The sequence below is a fragment of the Scyliorhinus canicula genome, chromosome 25, assembly GCF_902713615.1.
Source record: "Scyliorhinus canicula chromosome 25, sScyCan1.1, whole genome shotgun sequence".
NCBI lineage: Eukaryota > Metazoa > Chordata > Chondrichthyes > Carcharhiniformes > Scyliorhinidae > Scyliorhinus > Scyliorhinus canicula.
Window position 1 is genome coordinate 19,768,286 of NC_052170.1, and position 18,869 is coordinate 19,787,154.

The 18,869-nt window shown below is 47.3% G+C and overlaps 1 protein-coding gene across 2 annotated transcripts in view; it reads left to right on the forward strand.

Annotated features, from left to right (window-relative positions):
- The window catches only part of trappc5 (trafficking protein particle complex 5), a 20,346-nt gene extending 2,140 nt beyond the window's left edge, over nucleotides 1-18,206 (forward strand). Inside the window, exons 2-3 of one of the 2 annotated variants that reach the window (XM_038784892.1) lie at nucleotides 14,818-14,823; nucleotides 17,147-18,206. In XM_038784892.1, coding sequence (XP_038640820.1) covers nucleotides 17,155-17,721 — 567 coding nt within the window. In that variant the 5' untranslated portion in view covers nucleotides 14,818-14,823; nucleotides 17,147-17,154 and the 3' untranslated portion in view covers nucleotides 17,722-18,206. Of the gene's footprint in view, nucleotides 1-14,746; nucleotides 14,824-17,146 lie in introns of those variants that run through there. The other variant, XM_038784891.1, reaches the window with a different exon arrangement.
- The last annotated feature ends 663 nt before the right edge of the window (nucleotides 18,207-18,869 follow it).

Genomic DNA, 18,869 nt, shown 5'->3' on the forward strand with positions numbered 1-18,869 from the left:
GGTACAGTACTGGTGGGGACGGGTCTGTCGCTGTATAACACTGGGCTACAGTACTGGTGGGGACGGGTCTGTCGCTGTATAACACTGGGGTACAGTACTGGGGGGAAGGGTCTGTCGCTGTATAACACTGGGGTACAGTACTGGTGGGGACGGGTCTGTCACTGTATAACACTGGGGTACAGTACTGGTGGGGACGGGTCTGTCACTGTATAACACTGGGGTACAGTACTGGTGGGGACGGGTCTGTCACTGTATAACACTGGGGTACAGTACTGGTGGGGATGGGTCTGTCACTGTATAACACTGGGGTACAGTACTGGTGGGGACGGGTCTGTCACTGTATAACACTGGGGTACAGTACTGGTGGGGACGGGTCTGTCACTGTATAACACTGGGGTACAGTACTGGTGGGGATGGGTCTGTCACTGTATAACACTGGGGTACAGTATTGGTGGGGATGGGTCTGTCACTGTATAACACTGGGGTACAGTATTGGTGGGGATGGGTCTGTCACTGTATAACACTGGGGTACAGTACTGGTGGGGACGGGTCTGTCACTGTATAACACTGGGGGACAGTACTGGTGGGGACAGGTCTATCACTGTATAACACTGGGGTACAGTACTGGTGGGGATGGGTCTGTCACTGTATAACACTGGGTACAGTATTGGTGGGGATGGGTCTGTCACTGTATAACACTGGGGTACAGTATTGGTGGGGATGGGTCTGTCACTGTATAACACTGGGGTTCAGTACTGGTGGGGATGGGTCTGTCACTGTATAACACTGGGGTAAAGTACTGGGGTCTGTCACTGTATTGCACTGGGGTACAGTACTGGTGGGGATGGGTCTGTCACCGTATAACACTGGGATACAGTACTGGTGGGGACGGGTCTGTCACTGTATAACACTGGGGTACAGTACTGGTGGGGAGAGTCTGTCACTGTATAACACTGGGGTACAGTACTGGTGGGGACGGGTCTGTCACCGTATAACACTGGGATACAGTACTGGTGGGGACGGGTCTGTCACTGCATAACACTGGGGTACAGTACTGGTGGGGAGAGTCTGTCACTGTATAACACTGGGGTACAGTACTGGTGGGGACGGGTCTGTCACTGTATAACACTGGGGTACAGTACTGGTGGGGACGGGTCTGTCACTGTATAACACTGGGGTACAGTACTGGTTTGGATGGGTCTGTCACTGTATAACACTGGGGTACAGTACTGGTGGGGACGAGTCTGTCACTGTGTAACACTGGTGTACAGTACCGGTGGGGAGGGGTCTGTCACTGTATAACACTGGGGTACAGTACTGGTGGGGATGGGTCTGTCACTGTATAACACTGGGGTACAGTACTGGTGGGGATGGGTCTGTCACTGTATAACACTGGGGTACAGTACTGGTGGGGATGGGTCTGTCACTGTATAACACTGGGGTACAGTACTGGTGGGGACGAGTCTGTCACTGTATAACACTGGGGTACAGTACTGGTGGGGATGGGTTTGTCACTGTATAACACTGGGATACAGTACTGGTGGGGACGGGTCTGTCACTGTATAACACTGGGATACAGTACTGGTGGGGACGGGTCTGTCACTGTATAACACTGGGGTACAGTACTGGTGGGGTGGGTCTGTCACTGTATAACACTGGGGTACAGTACTGGTGGGGAGAGTCTGTCACTGTATAACACTGGGGTACAGTACTGGTGGGGGAGGGTCTGTCACTGTATAACACTGGGATACAGTACTGGTGGGGAGAGTCTGTCACTGTATAACACTGGGGTACAGTACTGGTGGGGACGGGTCTGTCACTGTATAACACTGGGGTACAGTACTGGTGGGGTGGGTCTGTCACTGTATAACACTGGGGTACAGTACTGGTGGAGACGGGTCTGTCACTGTATAACACTGGGGTACAGTACTGGTGGGGAGAGTCTGTCACTGTATAACACTGGGATACAGTACTGGTGGGGACGGGTCTGTCACTGTATAACACTGGGGTACAGTACTGGTGGGGGAGGGTCTGTCACTGTATAACACTGGGATACAGTACTGGTGGGGAGAGTCTGTCACTGTATAACACTGGGGTACAGTACTGGTGGGGACGGGTCTGTCACTGTATAACACTGGGGTACAGTACTGGTGGGGGCGGGTCTGTCACTGTATAACACTGGGGTACAGTACTGGTGGGGACGGGTCTATCACTGTATAACACTGGGGTACAGTATTGGTGGGGATGGGTCTGTCACTGTATAACACTGGGGTACAGTACTGGTGGGGACGGGTCTGTCACTGTATAACACTGGGGTACAGTACTGGTGGGGACGGGTCTGTCACTGTATAACACTGGGGTATAGTACTGGTGGGGACGGGTCTGTCACTGTATAACACTGGGGTACAGTACTGGTGGGGATGGGTCTGTCACTGTATAACACTGGGATACAGTACTGGTGGGGACGGGTCTGTCACTGTATAACACTGGGGTACAGTACTGCTGGGGTCTGTCACTGTATAACACTGGGATACAGTACTGGTGGGGATGGGTCTGTCACTGTATAACACTGGGATACAGTACTGGTGGGGATGGGTCTGTCACTGTATAACACTGGGGTACAGTACTGGTGGGGTGGGTCTGTCACTGTATAATACTGGGATACAGTACTGGTGGGGACGGGTCTGTCACTGTATAACACTGGGGTACAGTACTGGTGGGGATGGGTCTGTCACTGTATAACACTGGGGTACAGTACTGGTGGGGATGGGTCTGTCACTGTATAACACTGGGATACAGTACTGGTGGGGACGGGTCTGTCACTGTATAACACTGGGGTACAGTACTGGTGAGGACAGGTCTGTCACTGTATAACACTGGGGTACAGTACTGGTGAGGACAGGTCTGTCACTGTATAACACTGGGATACAGTACTGGTGGGGACGGGTCTGTCACTGTATAACACTGGGGTATAGTACTGGTGGGGACGGGTCTGTCACTGTATAACACTGGGATACAGTACTGGTGAGGACGGGTCTGTCACTGTATAACACTGGGATACAGTACTGGTGGGGATGGGTCTGTCACTGTATAACACTGGGGTACAGTACTGGTGGGGACGGGTCTGTCACTGTATAACACTGGGGTTCAGTACTGGTGGGGATGGGTCTGTCACTGTATAACACTGGGGTACAGTACTGGTGGGGACGGGTCTGTCACTGTATAACACTGGGGTTCAGTACTGGTGGGGACGGGTCTGTCACTGTATAACACTGGGGTACAGTACTGGTGGGATGGGTCTGTCACTGTATAACACTGGGATACAGTATTGGTGGGGACGGGTCTGTCACTGTATAACACTGGGGTACAGTACTGGTGGGGATGGGTCTGTCACTGTATAACACTGGGTACAGTATTGGTGGGAAGGGTCTGTCACTGTATAACACTGGGGTACGGTATTGGTGTGGACGGGTCTGTCACTGTATAACACTGGGGTACAGTACTGGTGGGGACGGGTCTGTCACTGTATAACACTGGGGTACAGTACTGGTGGGGACAGGTCATTCACTGCTTGACCACCATAAATATTGTTCATATCACAGATTTGGAAGCACAGACTATCACTGATCTGCCACTGGTTTTCACAGATATGCTGGACACTGGAGAAATGTTTCTCACTGAAGTATTAAACTTGATCGAATCTATTGCAGTCGAACTGAGTGACAACTGACGTTTGGACCTCCTGCACCTACCTGCCACTCGAAGAGCATCCTTAAACTGGCCCAGAGTTTCTGCAAAGTCTCTGACCCTCTCTGTCAGCTCCATGCTGGCCTGGGCGTGAGAATAACCCCAAGAGCCCGGGGACGAATGATCCTCCTTGCGAACTCTCATCCAACTCCCATCCATGGCCTTTCCAGCACTCGCCCAGCTCCTGGAGAGAGAGCCAGGGTCACATCAGCCCCAGAGGTATGGGTGAGGGTGGCAGATCCAGAAGTAAGGGCCCCTCAATCCTGGGACTTCCTGAAGACAATTGGCAGACCCATTGTTAAATTCCTCAGGGCCAAAGTCACAGGCAAGTCATCACCACTTCCAGTAACCAAACATTCACAAATTGCAGCCAGCTTCACACTCTCAGAGGAGCTCAGTAGTTCCACTTTTATAAAAGTAAAACAAGTCTTGATTTTGTTTGAAAAGTTAAGGAGTGTTGGTTTCCATGCTTCACGGCAAAAGTTTCCAGACTTCGTCACTGTTGCATCCTCTTTATCGCCCCCTGATCCTTTCTTCAACAGAATAGCAGCTCCGGACTTGTTGAAGAGTTTGGCTGTGTTTAAAAAAAAGTTTCATTCACCTGGAAAACTTTTGCATGAACTTCCTCAAAGTTCTGATTTGAACGCATGGCTCTCTCTCTCTCTCTGCTTGCATGCACTAAGGTCTGATTCCCATGGAGCTGCTTCGGGGACAGGTGACCAGTAACATTCCCAAATACCTGAGATTGCAGCTGTCCCAGGTTTTGCACCTTGCAAGCTAGTTAAAGGGAAAGGCTCCCTCTCTCTCTCTCTCTCTCTTTCCCACTCAGCCGACTCAAATGCTTCTGGGAGCACTGCTGCCCTCTGCTGTCCGCTCTCAGCATCTCACCTTTCCTCAGTCAAGGACCATTGCTCTGCTCCGACCTGGCAAGGATTGCCCAGCACTTGTGTTAAAGGGGCCTTTTGCAAGTCTGCAACACTGGGCTGGTGAATGACTTGCAATTGTAAAGCGCCTTCCACGACCACTGGGCGCCTGAAAGCACTTCACAGCCAATCAGGTATGAATTTCTACAGTGCAGGAAGAGGCCATTCGGCCCATCGAGGCTGCACCGACCCTCTGAAAGAGCGCCCTCCTTCGGCCCACTCCCTTGCAGTTGCAATACCCGGCTGTGATGCAGTCGGATAGGATGCTCTCTATCGCACATCTGTAGAAGTTTGTGAGAGTCGATGTAGACAGGCCAAATTTCTTTAGCTTCCGTAGAAAGTAGAGACGTAGTTGGGCTTTCTTGAAATGAAATGAAATGAAAATCGCTTATTGTCACGAGTAGGCTTCAATGAAGTTACTGTGAAAAGCCCCTAGTCGCCACATTCCGGCACCTGTCCGGGGAGGCTGGTACGGGAATCGAACCGTGCTGCTGGCCTGCTTTAAAAGCCAGCGATTTAGCTCAGTGAGCTAAACCAGCCCCTCTTGACCGTTCTTGACCGTTGCATCAACGTGAGTGGACCAGGACAGACTGTTGGTGATGGTGACCCCCAGGAAGTTAAAGCTATCGACCATCTTCACTTCACAGCCATTGATGCAGACAGGGAAGGGGGGGGGGGGGGGGGGGGGGTGCCGTGCTACGCTTCCTGAAGTCACTGATCAGTACCTTGGTGTGGTGAATGTAATATATATGATATAATAATTCACACTGTCTTTGTAAGCGCAGTCGCGCTATCCAACCACTAGGGGGAGTAGCTCTGGGAGTACTCAGGAACTTGTACTGGGCTCCACCCTTGGCTCCGCCAACGACTCCTCCCCCTAGTGCTGCTGTATAAATACCCTTGTCCAGAGTCAGCCTGAGTTCACTACGAGTTCATCGACGGGTAACAGGCTGGCTCTGAAGTAAGTCGATTAAAGCCTAGATTCATATCGGAAACACGTGTCTGGTGAATTGATGGTTCCATCACTTGGCCTTCGTCTTTCCGACATTTAGAGGTTGTTTTCGGTACACTATGCAACCAAGTGTGTCTCTTTGATTTGTCATGCTTTTTGTGTGCAAGACACACCCGGGCAATTTTCCACATTGCCGGGTAGATGCCTGTGTTGTAGCTGTACTGGCACAGCTTGGCTAGGGGCACGGCAAGTTCTGGGACACATGTCTTCAGTACTATTGCCGGAATATTGCCAGGACCTCACAGCCTTTACAGTATCCAGTGTCTTCAGCCGTTTTTTGATATCACGTGGAGTGAATCAAATTGGCTGAAGACTGCCATCTGTGATGCTGGGGACCTCCGGAGGAGACCGAGATGGATCATATACTCGGCACTTCTGGCTGAAGATTGTTGCGAATGACTCGGCCTTGTCTTTTGCACAGGTGTGCTGGGCTCCTCCATCATTGAGGATGGGGATATTTGTGGAACCTCCTCCTCCAGTGAGCTGTTTAATTGTCCAGCTCCATTCACGGCTGGACGTGGCAGGACTGCAGAGCTTAGGTTGGATTCATTGCTTGTGGGATACCTTAGCTCTGCCTATCGCTTGCTGCAAACAGTCGCGGGTTGCAGCTTCACCAGGTTGTTATGGGCCAGGGTTTAGAGAACCCCAAAGTGTATCATGGAGTTCACCTGACCCGCAACTTTTAATAGATTATGATACGGGGAGCACATGGCCCACTCTACAGGTGTGGTAGAGCAGAAATGGAAAAGTATTTTTTAAAACAAAACAATGTTTATTCTATGAACAAGTTAACCTTTTTAAAACATACAGTGAACATCTTAGCAACCATCAATTCAAATACAAATCCCAAAGAATACACTAAGTAATCCTTAATAACTTCCCAAACAACATCCAGAAGACAGAAGAAACACCTTTTAACAGAAGCACATCAGGTTTACATTCACTACTGAGAACATTTATAATTCTGAATTCACCAAATGATCAAGAGATAGTCTTTTCATGGCAGAGAGAACAGTACACCTGCTCTGTCTGGCTTCAGCTCCAACACTGAAAACAAAACCAAAACACACCCTGCAGCAAACAGCCTAAAATGAAAGTAAAAAGCTGACAGGCAGCCCAGCTCCACCCACACTCTGACATCACTGATAAACAACCATTTCTTAAAGGTACATTTCTTTAACACCCATTTCTTAAAGTTTCATAGATTTCATAGAATTTACAGTGCAGCAGGAGGCCATTCGGCCCATCAAGTCTGTACCCGCTCTTGAAAAGAGCACCCTACCCAAGCCCACACCTCCACCCTATCCCCATAACCCAGTAACCCCACCCAACACTAAGGGCAATTTTGGACACTATGGGCAATTTAACCTGGCCAATCCACCTAACCCGCACATCTTTGGACTGTGGGAGGAAACCGGAGCACCCGGAGGAAACCCACGCACACACGGGGAGAATGTGCAGACTCCGCACAGACAGCGACCCAAGCCGGGAATCGAACCTGGGACCCTGGAGCTGTGAAGCAGTTGTGCTAACCACTATGCTACCGTGCTGCCCAAAGTTACGCTCGCTTGACAAGGATGACACCTCATTTTTTCTTGAGGTTACAGATGATGGGTGAGTACAATTCTGCTGCTGCTGATGGCCCACACCACCTCATGGATGGCCAGTTTTGAGTTACTAGATCTGTTTGAAATCTTTTTTTAAAAATATTTTTATTTGCCTCCTTCTTCACGTTTTCTCCCGAACTTGCACCCACCAACAACAAACAATAAACAGTAATGAATCTAATGTCAATCCCCGTTTCTTTTTTTGTTAACAATTTTATTGAGGTATTTTTGGCATTGTAAACAGTAACAATATACATTAGTGTGCAGATACCAATTACAAAAAACATAGTGCAAATAACAGTACCACTCTCGCAGATAGACCCGCCTATTCTTTCCCCCTACTCTACACTATTCTTCTACCCGCCCCCCGCTGATGGTTAGTTTCCCGCGAAGAAGCCAATGAATGGTTGCCACCTCCGAGCGAACCCCGATAGTGATCCTCGTAAGGCGAGAAAGCTTGCCATGTCCGACATCCATACTTCGGTCCTTGGGGGCTTTGAGTCCCTCCAGGCCAACAGTATTCGTCGCCGGGCTATCAGGGAAGCAAAGGCCACAACGTCGGCCTCTATCCCCTCCTGTACTCCCGGGTCTCCCGACACCCCAAAAATCGCCACCTCTGGACTCATCGCCACCCTTGTTTTCAGTACCCGGGATATGACGTCCGCAAATCCCTGCCAGTATCCCCTGAGTTTACCCCTTATCCTCAAACTATGACCCCTAGTTCTGGACGACCTGCATGAAAAGGTATTTGTATTTCTTCTTTCAAGGGATGTGGGCGTCGCTGGCTAATTTGTTGCCCGTCCCTAATTTCCCCTTGAGAAGGTGAGCTGCCTTCTTGAACCGCTGCAGTCCTTGAGGTGTAAGTCCACCCACTGTGCTGTTAGGGAGGGAATTCCAGGATTTTGCCCCAACGACAGTGAAGGAACGGCCGATATATTTCCAAGTTGGAATGGTGTGTGGGGCTTGGAGGGCAACGTGCTGGCAGTGGTACTCCCAGGTAGTTCCCAGTGAGGCAAACCAATCCTCACCAGTCGCTTATCACCCCAAGCCTGAATGTTGACCAGCTCGTGCTGAATGCAGTGTTCGGGGGCAGTGTGGTGGGAGTTAACAATGCACAATCATAACCGCCTCACGTTGGAGGCAAGGTCATTGATGAAATAGCTGGAGATTGTTGGCCTAGGACACAACCATGAGGAGCTCCTAAGTGATGCCCCAGGACTGAGGTGAGGAGAAATTTCTTCACCCAAAGAGTGGTGAATCTGTGGACTTCATTACCACGGAAAGTAGTTGAGGCTAAAACGTTGTGTAATTTCAAGAAGGGATTAGATATAGCTCTTGGCTAAAAGGATGAATGAAATGAAATGGAAATCGCTTATTGTCACAAGTAGGCTTCAAATGAAGTTACTGTGAAAAGCCCCTAGTCGCCACATTCCGGCGCCTGTTCGGGGAGGCTGGTACGGGTATTGAACCGTGCTGCTGGCCTGCCTTGGTCTGCTTTAAAGCCAGCGATTTAGCCCTGTGCTAAACTAGCCCCTAAGGATCAAGGGATATGGGGGGAAGGTGGGATCAGGGTATTGAGTTTGATAATCAGCCATGATCAAAATGAATGGCAGAGCAGGCTCGAAGGGCCGAATGGCCTCCTCCTGTTTTTATTTTCTATGCATGTTTCTGAGTGTCTGAAGGTTTGGCAAAGGGAGATTCAATCATGGCTTTCAAAAGGGAATCTGGGAACGACTTGAAGGTGAAGGGAAAGAAACCCCAGGGCTACACGGAAAGGGTAACGAGCTGGAACGCTCTGACAGCTGCTCTGGAGGGCAGCGCGGTATCTCAGCGCCAGGGTCCCAGGTTCGATTCCCTGTTGGGTCACTGTCTATGCGAAGTCTGCACTGCCATGATATGCACTCATGCACATAATGAGATACAGACAGGCAGTGATTTACCACCAGCAACCGTAAACATCTTCCTTTGTGCTCAGGTACCACTCCAGCCAGTGGAGAGTTTCCCTCATGACTCACATTGAATTCAATTTTCCCAGGGCTCTTTGATGCCACACTTCGTCAAATGCTGCCTTCATGTCAAGGGGCAGTCATTCTAACGTCACCTCTGGAAATCAGCACCTTTGTCCAAGTTTATCTTGATTAATAAGCGGATCAGGGGTTATGGGGAGAAGGCAGGAAAATGGGGATGAAAAACACATCAGCCATGATTGAATGGCGGAACAGACTCGATGGGCCAAGTGGCCTAATTCTGCTCCTCTTGTCTTATGGTCTTACGTTTGGACCAAGGCTGTCATGAATTCAAGAGCTTAGTGGCCCTGGCGTTCCGCGATGAGCAGGTTATTGCTGATTAAGTGCAATTCGATAGCACTGTCAACGGGTACCTTCCATCACTTTGCTAATGATTGAGAATAGACTGATGGTGGGGAGGGGGGTGGTAATTATCTGGGTTTGATTTGTCCTTTTTATGTACAAAGACATACCTCGGCAATTTTTCACATTGCCGAGTAGATGCCAATGTTGTAGCTGTACTGGAACAGCTTGGTTAGGAGTACGATAAATAATCATCTTTATTAGTGTCACAAGTAGGCTTAAATGAACACTGCAATGAAGTTACTATGAAAAGTTCTGGAGCACACGTCTTCAGGGCTACTATAGTACGGAATGTTGTCAAGGTACATAGCCTTTCCTACCCTCCAGGGCCTCCAACAAGTTCTTAATACATAGAATTTACAGTGCAGAAGGAGGCCATTCGGCCCATCGAGTCTGCACCAGCTCTTGGAAAGAGCATCCTACCCAAGGTCAACACCTCCACCCTATCCCCATAACCCAGTAACCCCACCCAACACTAAGGGCAATTTTGGACACTAAGGGCAATTTAGCATGGCCAATCCACCTAACCTGCACATCTTTGGACTGTGGGAGGAAACCGGAGCACCCGGAGGAAACCCACGCACACACAGGGAGGACGTGCAGACTCCGCACAGACAGTGACCCAAGCCGTAATCGAACCTGGGACCCTGGAGCTGTGAAGCAATTGTGCTATCCACAATGCTACCGTGTTGCCCTACCTTGTGGAGTGAAGTGAATTTGTTGATGGCTGGTACATGTGATCCTGGGAACCTTGGGCTACGTGCTGGATGGATAATTCACTCCGAACGTCTGCCAGACAATTGTTGTAAATGCCTCAGCCTTACTGATATGAGTATATACGAGGGAACTATTTTTTCAGATTGGAAATCTGGACAAATGAGCCAAAGCGCTGTGAGGAAACACTCAAGAACCGCTCTTAAATATTATTTTTATTCTATTTGTTCATGACATGTGATCAATGCCAATCCCGATGATGGTTTTAATTCAGCAATGGTAATACCATTGAATATCAAAGGCAGATGGATAGATTCTCACTTGTGTGGCACGGATATTACTTGTATCATGAATGCAGGAAATATTTAAATAAATTGTATTATTTATATCTGTTGCAATAATGTTATTAAACACCTGCTTAAGGTATATATATCTGTTGCTCCTGCAACATTAAAAAAAATCCTGGTTTAACATACAGGCAGACTGCAAAAGGTGCAATTAAGATGTCATAAAAGTGAGATCATCATTCATTCCAACTATGTATGTGTTTACCTATATAAAGCGTAATGGAATTTTTTTAATGATTGCTGGAGATTCCCTGCCTAGTAGATAACTTGAGACATCGTGTTTAGACTTAAGTAAAGCAGGTCATGGGATCTGAGTGGGATAAATTGGAGGAGCCAGATTTGTAGCAGGGAGTTTTGTTTTAATCTCTCAAAGATAGCAAGGCATGCAGCTGGTGTCTGAAAGAATTTCTCTCTCTCCAAGCAGTATTTCCAATTAAGGGGCAATTTAGCGTGGCCAATCCACCCAACTGGCACGTCTTTGGGTTGTGGGGGTGAAACCCATGCAGACACGGGGAGAATGTGCAAACTCCACACAGACAGTGAACTGGGGCCGAGATCGAACCCGGGTCCTCGGCGCCATGAGGCAGCAGTGCTAACCACTACGACACCGTTCTCAGTGTTTCCTAACTTTTAAAAAAAAATTTAGATTACCCAATTATTTTTTCCAATTAAGGGGCAATTTAGCATGGCCAATCCACCTACTCTGCACATTTTTGGGTTGTGGGGGCGAAACCCACGCAGACACGGGGAGAATGTGCAAACTCCACACGGACAGTGACCCAGAGGCGGGATCGAACCTGGGACCTCAGCGCCGTGAGGCGGTTGTGCTAACCACTAGGCCACCATGCTGCCTCAGTATTTCCTAACTTGATTTATAAGTGGGAAAGTGGCCTTTGACCTGTGATGGGCTTTGCTTAATTGGAGATGGAGAAGGTACAAGTTAGGAATGAAAGTATTTAACTGTTAACTGTAAGCTATTTTCTGTGCTAATAATAAAGTTTGTTTCAATATAAAATATCTCTATTCCTCAGTGGAATCACTCCTGCAGCAAAGTATCCTTTCCTCACAGATTTACAAATGGTTCATTAAATGGTGCATAAATAGTTTATTAAATGGCTTATTAATGGTTTCTTAAATAGTTTATTAATGGTTTGTGTAGGGGCAGCACGGTGGCGTAGTGGTTAGCACAGCTGCCTCACGGCGCTGAGGTCCCGTGTTCGATCCTGACTCTGGGTCACTGTCCGTATGGAGTTTGCACATTCTCCCCGTGTCTGCGTGGGTTTCACCCCCACAACCCAAAGATGTGCAGGGCAGGTGGATTGGCCACGCTAAATTGCGCCTTAATTGGAAAAATTGGGCACTCTAAATTTATTTATTTAAAAAAAGAATTTAAAAAAATTAATGGTTTATGTCTGTAAATTATTTATTAAATGGCTTATAATTGGTTTATTAATGGCTTATTAATTTTTAAAAATAAATTTAGAATACCCAATTTTATGTTCAAATTAAGGGGCAATTTAGCGTGGCCAATCCACGTACACTGCACATCTTTGGGTTGTTGGGGTGAGACCCACACAGACACGGGGATAATGTGCAAACTCCACCCGGACAGTGACCCAGAGCCGGGAAATCACCTGGGACTTCGGACCGTGAGGCAGCAGTGCTAACCATTACGCCACCGTACCACCCTATAAATGGTTTATGATTGGTTTATAATTGGTTTATTTGTGGTTTATTAATGGTTTATAATTGGTTTATTCATGGTTTATAAATGGGTTATTAATGGTTTATAATTGCTTTATTAATGGTTTTGTAATGGTTTATAATTGGTTTTTAATGCTATAAAAATGGTTTATTTGTGGTTATGTTTGGTTTATCAATGAGTTAAAATTGGTTTATAAATGATTTATAAATGGTTTACTAATGGTTTATAATTAGTCTATAAATGGCTCATATTTGGTTTATTAATGGTTTATAATTAGTTTATTATTAATGGTTTACTAATGGTTTATTAATGATTGATAATTGGTTTATTAGTGGTTTATTGGTATATAATTGGTTTATTAATGGTTTACCTTATTAATGGTTTATAATTGATTTGTTAATTGTTTATAATTGGTTTATTAATGCTTTATTATTAATTGTTTACAATTGGTTTATTTATGGTTTATAAATGGTTTATAATTGGTTTATAAATGGTTTATTAATTTTTAAAAACAAATTTAGAGTACCCAATTATTTTTTTCCAATTAATGGGCGATTTAGCGTGGCCAATCCACCAACACCGCACATCTTTGGGTTATGGGGGTGAGACCCACGCAGACACGGGGATAATGTGCAAACTCCACAGGGACAATGACCCACAGCTGGGTTCGAACCTGGGACCTTGGCGCTGTGAGGCAGCAGTGCTAACCACTATGCCACCTTGCCACCTATAAATGGTTTATTAATCGTTTATAATTGGTTTATTCATGGTTTATAAATGGGTTATTAATGGTTTTTATTTGCTTTATTAATGGTTTATAAATGGGTTATAATTGTTTTTTAATAGTTTATGGATGGTTTATTAATGGTTTATTTATGGTCATATTTGGATTATTAATGGGTTAAAATTGGTTTATAAATGGTTCCTATTTGGTTTAATGGTTTATAATTAGTTCATTCTTAATGATTTCGAATTTGTTTATTAATGGTTTATAAATGGTTTATGATTGATTCATTAATGGTTTGTTGGTTTAGAACATAGAACATAGAACAGTACAGCACAGAACAGGCCCTTCGGCCCTCAATGTTGTGCCGAGCCATAATCAACCTACTCAAACCCACGTATCCACCCTATACCCGTAACCCAACAACCCCCCCCCCCCCCAACCTTACTTTTATTAGGACACTACGGGCAATTTAGCATGGCCAATCCACCTAACCCGCACATCTTTGGACTGTGGGAGGAAACCGGAGCACCCGGAGGAAACCCACGCACACAGGGGGAGGACGTGCAGACTCCACACAGACAGTGACCCAGCCGGGAATCGAACCTGGGACCCTGGAGCTGTGAAGCATTTATGCTAACCACCATGCTACCCTGCTGCAATAATTGGTTTATTAATGGTTTACATTATTAATGGTTTATTAGTTTATTAATGGTTTATTCAGTTTATTAATGGTTTATTAATGGGTTATAATTGGTTTATTAATGGTTTAATCGTGGTTTATTAATGGTTCATAATTGGTTCAATAATGGTTTATTAATGGGTTATTAATGGTTTATAATTGGGTTATTAATGGATTATAATTGGTTCATTAATGGTTTATTAATAGTTTGTTAATAGGGCAGCACGGTAGCATAGTGGTTAGCACAAATGCTTCACAGCTCCAGGGTCCCAGGTTCGAATCCCGGCTTGGGTCACTGTCTGTGTGGAGTCTGCACCTTCTCCCCGTGTGGGCGTGGGTTTCCTCCGGGTGCTCCGGTTTCCTCCCACAGTCCAAAGATGTGCAGGTTAGGTGAATTGGCCAGGTTAAATTGCCCTCAGGGTCCAAATTGCCCTTAGTGTTAGGTGGGGTTACTGGGTTATGGGGATAGGTGCTCATTCCAAGAGCTGGTGCAGACTTGATGGGCCGAATGGCCTCCTTCTGCACTGTAAATTCTATGAAATCTATGAAATAGTTTACACTTGGTTATAATTGGTTTATTAATGGGTTATAATTGGTTTATTAATGGTTTATAATTGGTTCATTAATGGTTTATTAATAGTTTACATTTGGTTATAATTGGTTTATTAATGGTTTATTAATAGTTTAGAATAGTTTATAATTGGTTTATTAATAGTTTATAATCTGTTGTAATTGGTTTATTCATAGTTTATAATTGGTTTATTCATGGTTAGTTGAGTTTAGGAAATCTTTCTCTTAAACCAACACAGGCGTGGCGGGAAATTGGGACTCTTCCCATTGGCTGTTCGTTGGGCACACGTCACGCGGGACAGCCAATCAGCCTCGGGCCAGGGGTTTGGTCTGCGAGACCCGGAAGTGAACCTTCTGAGCCGGAACGGAATCAGCATCAACTGGATAGAGTCGCAGCTGCAGGAAGAGGAGAAAGAGAAAGAGGTAAATAGAGAGAAAAAAATAAAGAAAGAAAGATATACATAGAGAGAAAAAAATAGAGAGAGAGATAAATAAATAGAGACAGAGAAAGAGAGAGAAATAGAGAGAGAGGGAGAAATAGAGAGAGGGAGAAATAGAGAGAGAGAGAGAGAAATAGAAATAGAAATAGAAATAGAGAGAGAGAAATAGAGAGAGGGGGAGAAATAGAGAGAGGGAGAAATAGAGAGAGGGAGAAATAGAGAGAGGGAGAAATAGAGAGAGGGAGAAATAGAGAGAGGGAGAAATAGAGAGAGAGAGAGAGAGAGAAATAGAAATAGAGAGAGAGAGAAATAGAGAGAGAGAGAAATAGAGAGAGAGAGAGAGAAATAGAGAGAGAGAAATAGAGAGAGAAATAGAGAGAGAGGAGAGAGAGAAATAGAGAGAGAGAGAGAGAGAAATAGAGAGAGAAATAGAGAGAGAGAAATAGAGAGAGAGAGAGAGAAATAGAGAGAAATAGAGAGAGAGAGAGAGAGAGAAATAGAGAGAGAGAAATAGAGAGAGAGAAATAGAGAGAGAGAAATAGAGAGAGAGAAATAGAGAGAGAGAAATAGAGAGAGAGAAATAGAGAGAGAGAAATAGAGAAATAGAGAGAGAGAGAGAAATAGAGAGAGAAATAGAGAGAGAAATAGAGAAATAGAGAGAGAGAGAGAGAGAGAAATAGAGAGAGAGAGAGAAATAGAGAGAGAGAGAGAAATAGAAATATAGAGAGAGAGAGAGAGAGAGAAAGAAAGAGAAAAAGAGAAAGAAATGGTGGGGGAGGGGGGCAACATGGTGGCGCAGTGGGTTAGCCTGGTTGCCTCACGGCGCCGAGATCCAGGTTCGATCCTGACTCTGGGTTGCTCTCCGTGTGGAGTTTGCACATTCTCTCCGTGTCTGCGTGGGTTTCACCCCCACAACCCAAAGATGTGCGGGTTAGGTGGATTGGCCAGGCTAAATTGCCCCTTAATTGGAAAAAATTAATTGGGTACTCTAAATTTAAAAAAAAGAAATGGAGAGAGAGTGAAATAGAGAGAGGGAGTAATAAATAGCGAGAGGGAGAGAGAAATGGAGAGGGACAAAGGGTAGGATTCTCCAAAAATGGGGTGCTGCCCCCTCTTTAGGCGGGCGTTTCACTCTTGACTTTCTGAGCGATTCTCCGACCTGCACGGGGCTTTTCGGAGCCCCGGAGTGCTCCCCGAAGCACGGGGCCCTACACTTCTGGTCGGGAGCCCGTGCATGTGCACGACGGCAGCCTGCAGCACCTGCCCGTGCGTGATAGCCTCATAAATAGCCATTCTCCGTCCCCGTGCCGAACGCGATTTTGCCGTGGGGCTGCGGAGAATCCAGCCCATGGAGAGGGAGAGAGACATGGAGTGGGGCAGCGAGAGGGAAAGAGAAATAGAGTGGGATAGGGAGCAGGAGAGAGAAATAGAGAGGGACATGGAGAGGAAATAGAGAGGAAGAGAGGGGGCAGATGGAGGGTGAGGGATTGGAACAGGATTAGAATTACAGTTAGAAACCCTGGAATGGTTCAGCAGAGTTGCAGTCTGGATCACGGGTTTCAGCTGCAAAGCCGGGCTGGAGAGGCCAGGGTAAGGGGAGATTGGATAGAGGTGTTCAAGACTGTGCGATGGTGGGAAGCGGGGGGGTCTTTTGGAGCTGTGGGTACTCTCCCTACCTCTGAGTCAGAAACACTGAGCAGTGATGGGCCACACTGTGTATTTGTCTGTCTAAGCAGTCAACCAGTGAATCCTTCTGACATTGTCTCTGGCAGGAGGTCAGAGCGGGAGAGTTTTCTGATCAGCCATAAGCGGATGATAGCTACAGGACAACAGCCTCCCCTCATTAATAACTTCCAGACACAAACTCTCATCATGGTCTACATGGCACACATCCTCCTTCAAGAGACTGAAATGAAAATCGCTTATTGTCACGAGTAGGCTTCAGTGAAGTTACTGTGAAAAGCCCCTAGTCGCCACATTCCGGCGCCTGTTCGGGGAGGCTGGTACGGGAAAGAGAGAGGATAAGGGACACGAGTTAAAGCTGTTGTCATTTGTTGGTGCAAAAACTTGGGGGGCGGGGGGTGGAGACCTCCTTGTCGAAGAGGAGGTGGAAGCAGAGATGATTTCGAAAGGCACTTGAGAAATAAACTTGGGTTACGGGGTTGGAGTGGGGCAATGGGACTGAGTGGACTATTCTACAGAGATGGGCCGAATGGCCTGTGCAGTAATGATTCTCTGTGACTCTTGACGGTCCACAAACGGCCGAATGCAGTTATTTATTTATTTTGTGTCTGTGTGTTTCCAAGGGTGCGCCATGGACACGCGCTTCACCAGGGGCAAGTCTCCCATCCTGGAGCGCTCGATAACCCGCCCAAAGACCGAGGTCAGCCTCAGCGCCTTTGCCTTGCTCTTCTCCGAGATTGTGCAGTACTGCCAGAACCGGGTGTACTCTGTATCCGAGCTCCAGAACAAGCTGTCGGAGCTGGGCCAGCAGGTGGGCGTGCGCATCCTCGACGTGCTGGTGATGCGGGAGAAGAACGGCAAGCGGGAGACCAAGGTCATCAACGTGCTGCTCTTCATCAAGGTCAACGTGTGGAAGGCATTGTTCGGCAAGGAGGCGGACAAGCTGGAGCAGGCCAACGACGACGACAAGACCTACTACATCATCGAGAAGGAGCCGCTCATCAACGCTTACATCTCGGTGCCCAAGGAGAACAGCACGCTGAACTGCGCCTCTTTCACTGCGGGGGTTGTCGAGGCCATTCTCACGTACAGTGGCTTCCCTGCCAAAGTGACTGCTCACTGGCACAAAGGCACCACGCTGATGATCAAGTTCGACGAGTCTGTCATTGCACGCGACAAAGCTTTGGACGGCCGCTAGGCTGCGCCGTGACTGCCTGCGTCACCTTCGCATGTGGAAAGTACGTCTCCTCCCATTCCCCAAGTCTCACTAATTCCATACCCTCGCCACAAAAGACCTCCAACCAGTAAGTGCAGGGTTGAACTGACCTTGTTCCTGCCCCCCCCCCCCACCCCATTTGACCATTCCAACTGCGCAAGATTTATTTGGGATCGACCTTGCCCCGCTTCCTACCTCTGTCCTGCAGCAATGTCCCTGAGTTCTGGCACACGCCCCGGGTCATGCCCCCAAATAACCACAGGTCCTCCCAATATCTGCTCCTGGTTCGCCCTATCTGAAGTTTGTATGGAAATTTTATCGTAACACTCTAAAAGCTTGATGAACCTGTCCTGGGAGTGTTTGATGGGGACAGTGTAGAGGGAGCTTTACTCTGTATCTAACCCCGTGCTGTACCCGTCCTGGGAGTGTTTGAGGGGACAGTGTAGAGGGAGCTTTACTCTGTATCTAACCCCGTGCTGTACCTGTCCTGGGAGTGTTTGATGGGGACAGTGTAGAGGGAGCTTTACTCTGTATCTAACCCCGTGCTGTACCTGTCCTGGGAGTGTTTGATGGGGACAGTGTAGAGGGAGCTTTACTCTGTATCTAACCCCGTGCTGTACCTGTCCTGGGAGTGTTTGATGGGGACAGTGTAGAGGGAGCTTTACTCTGTATCTAACCCCGTGCTGTACCTGTCCTGGGAGTGTTTGATGGGGATAGTGTAGAGGGAGCTTTACTCTGTATCTAACCCTGTGCTGTACCTGTCCTGGGAGTGTTTGGTGGGGACAGTGTAGAGGGAGCTTTATTCTGTATCTAACCCTGTGCTGTACCTGTCCTGGGAGTGTTTGATGGGGACAGTGTAGAGGAAGCTTCACTCTGCATCGAACCCCGTGCTGTACCTGTCCTGGGAGTGTTTGATGGGGACAGTGTAGAGGGAGCTTTACTCTGTATCTAACCCCATGCTGTACCTGCCCTGAGAGTGTTTGATGGGGACAGTGTAGAGGGAGCTTTACTCTGTATCTAACCCATGCTGTACCTGCCCTGGGAGTGTTTGATGGGGACAGTGTAGAGGGAGCTTTACTCTGTATCTAACCCATGCTGTACCTGCCCTGGGAGTGTTTGATGGGGACAGT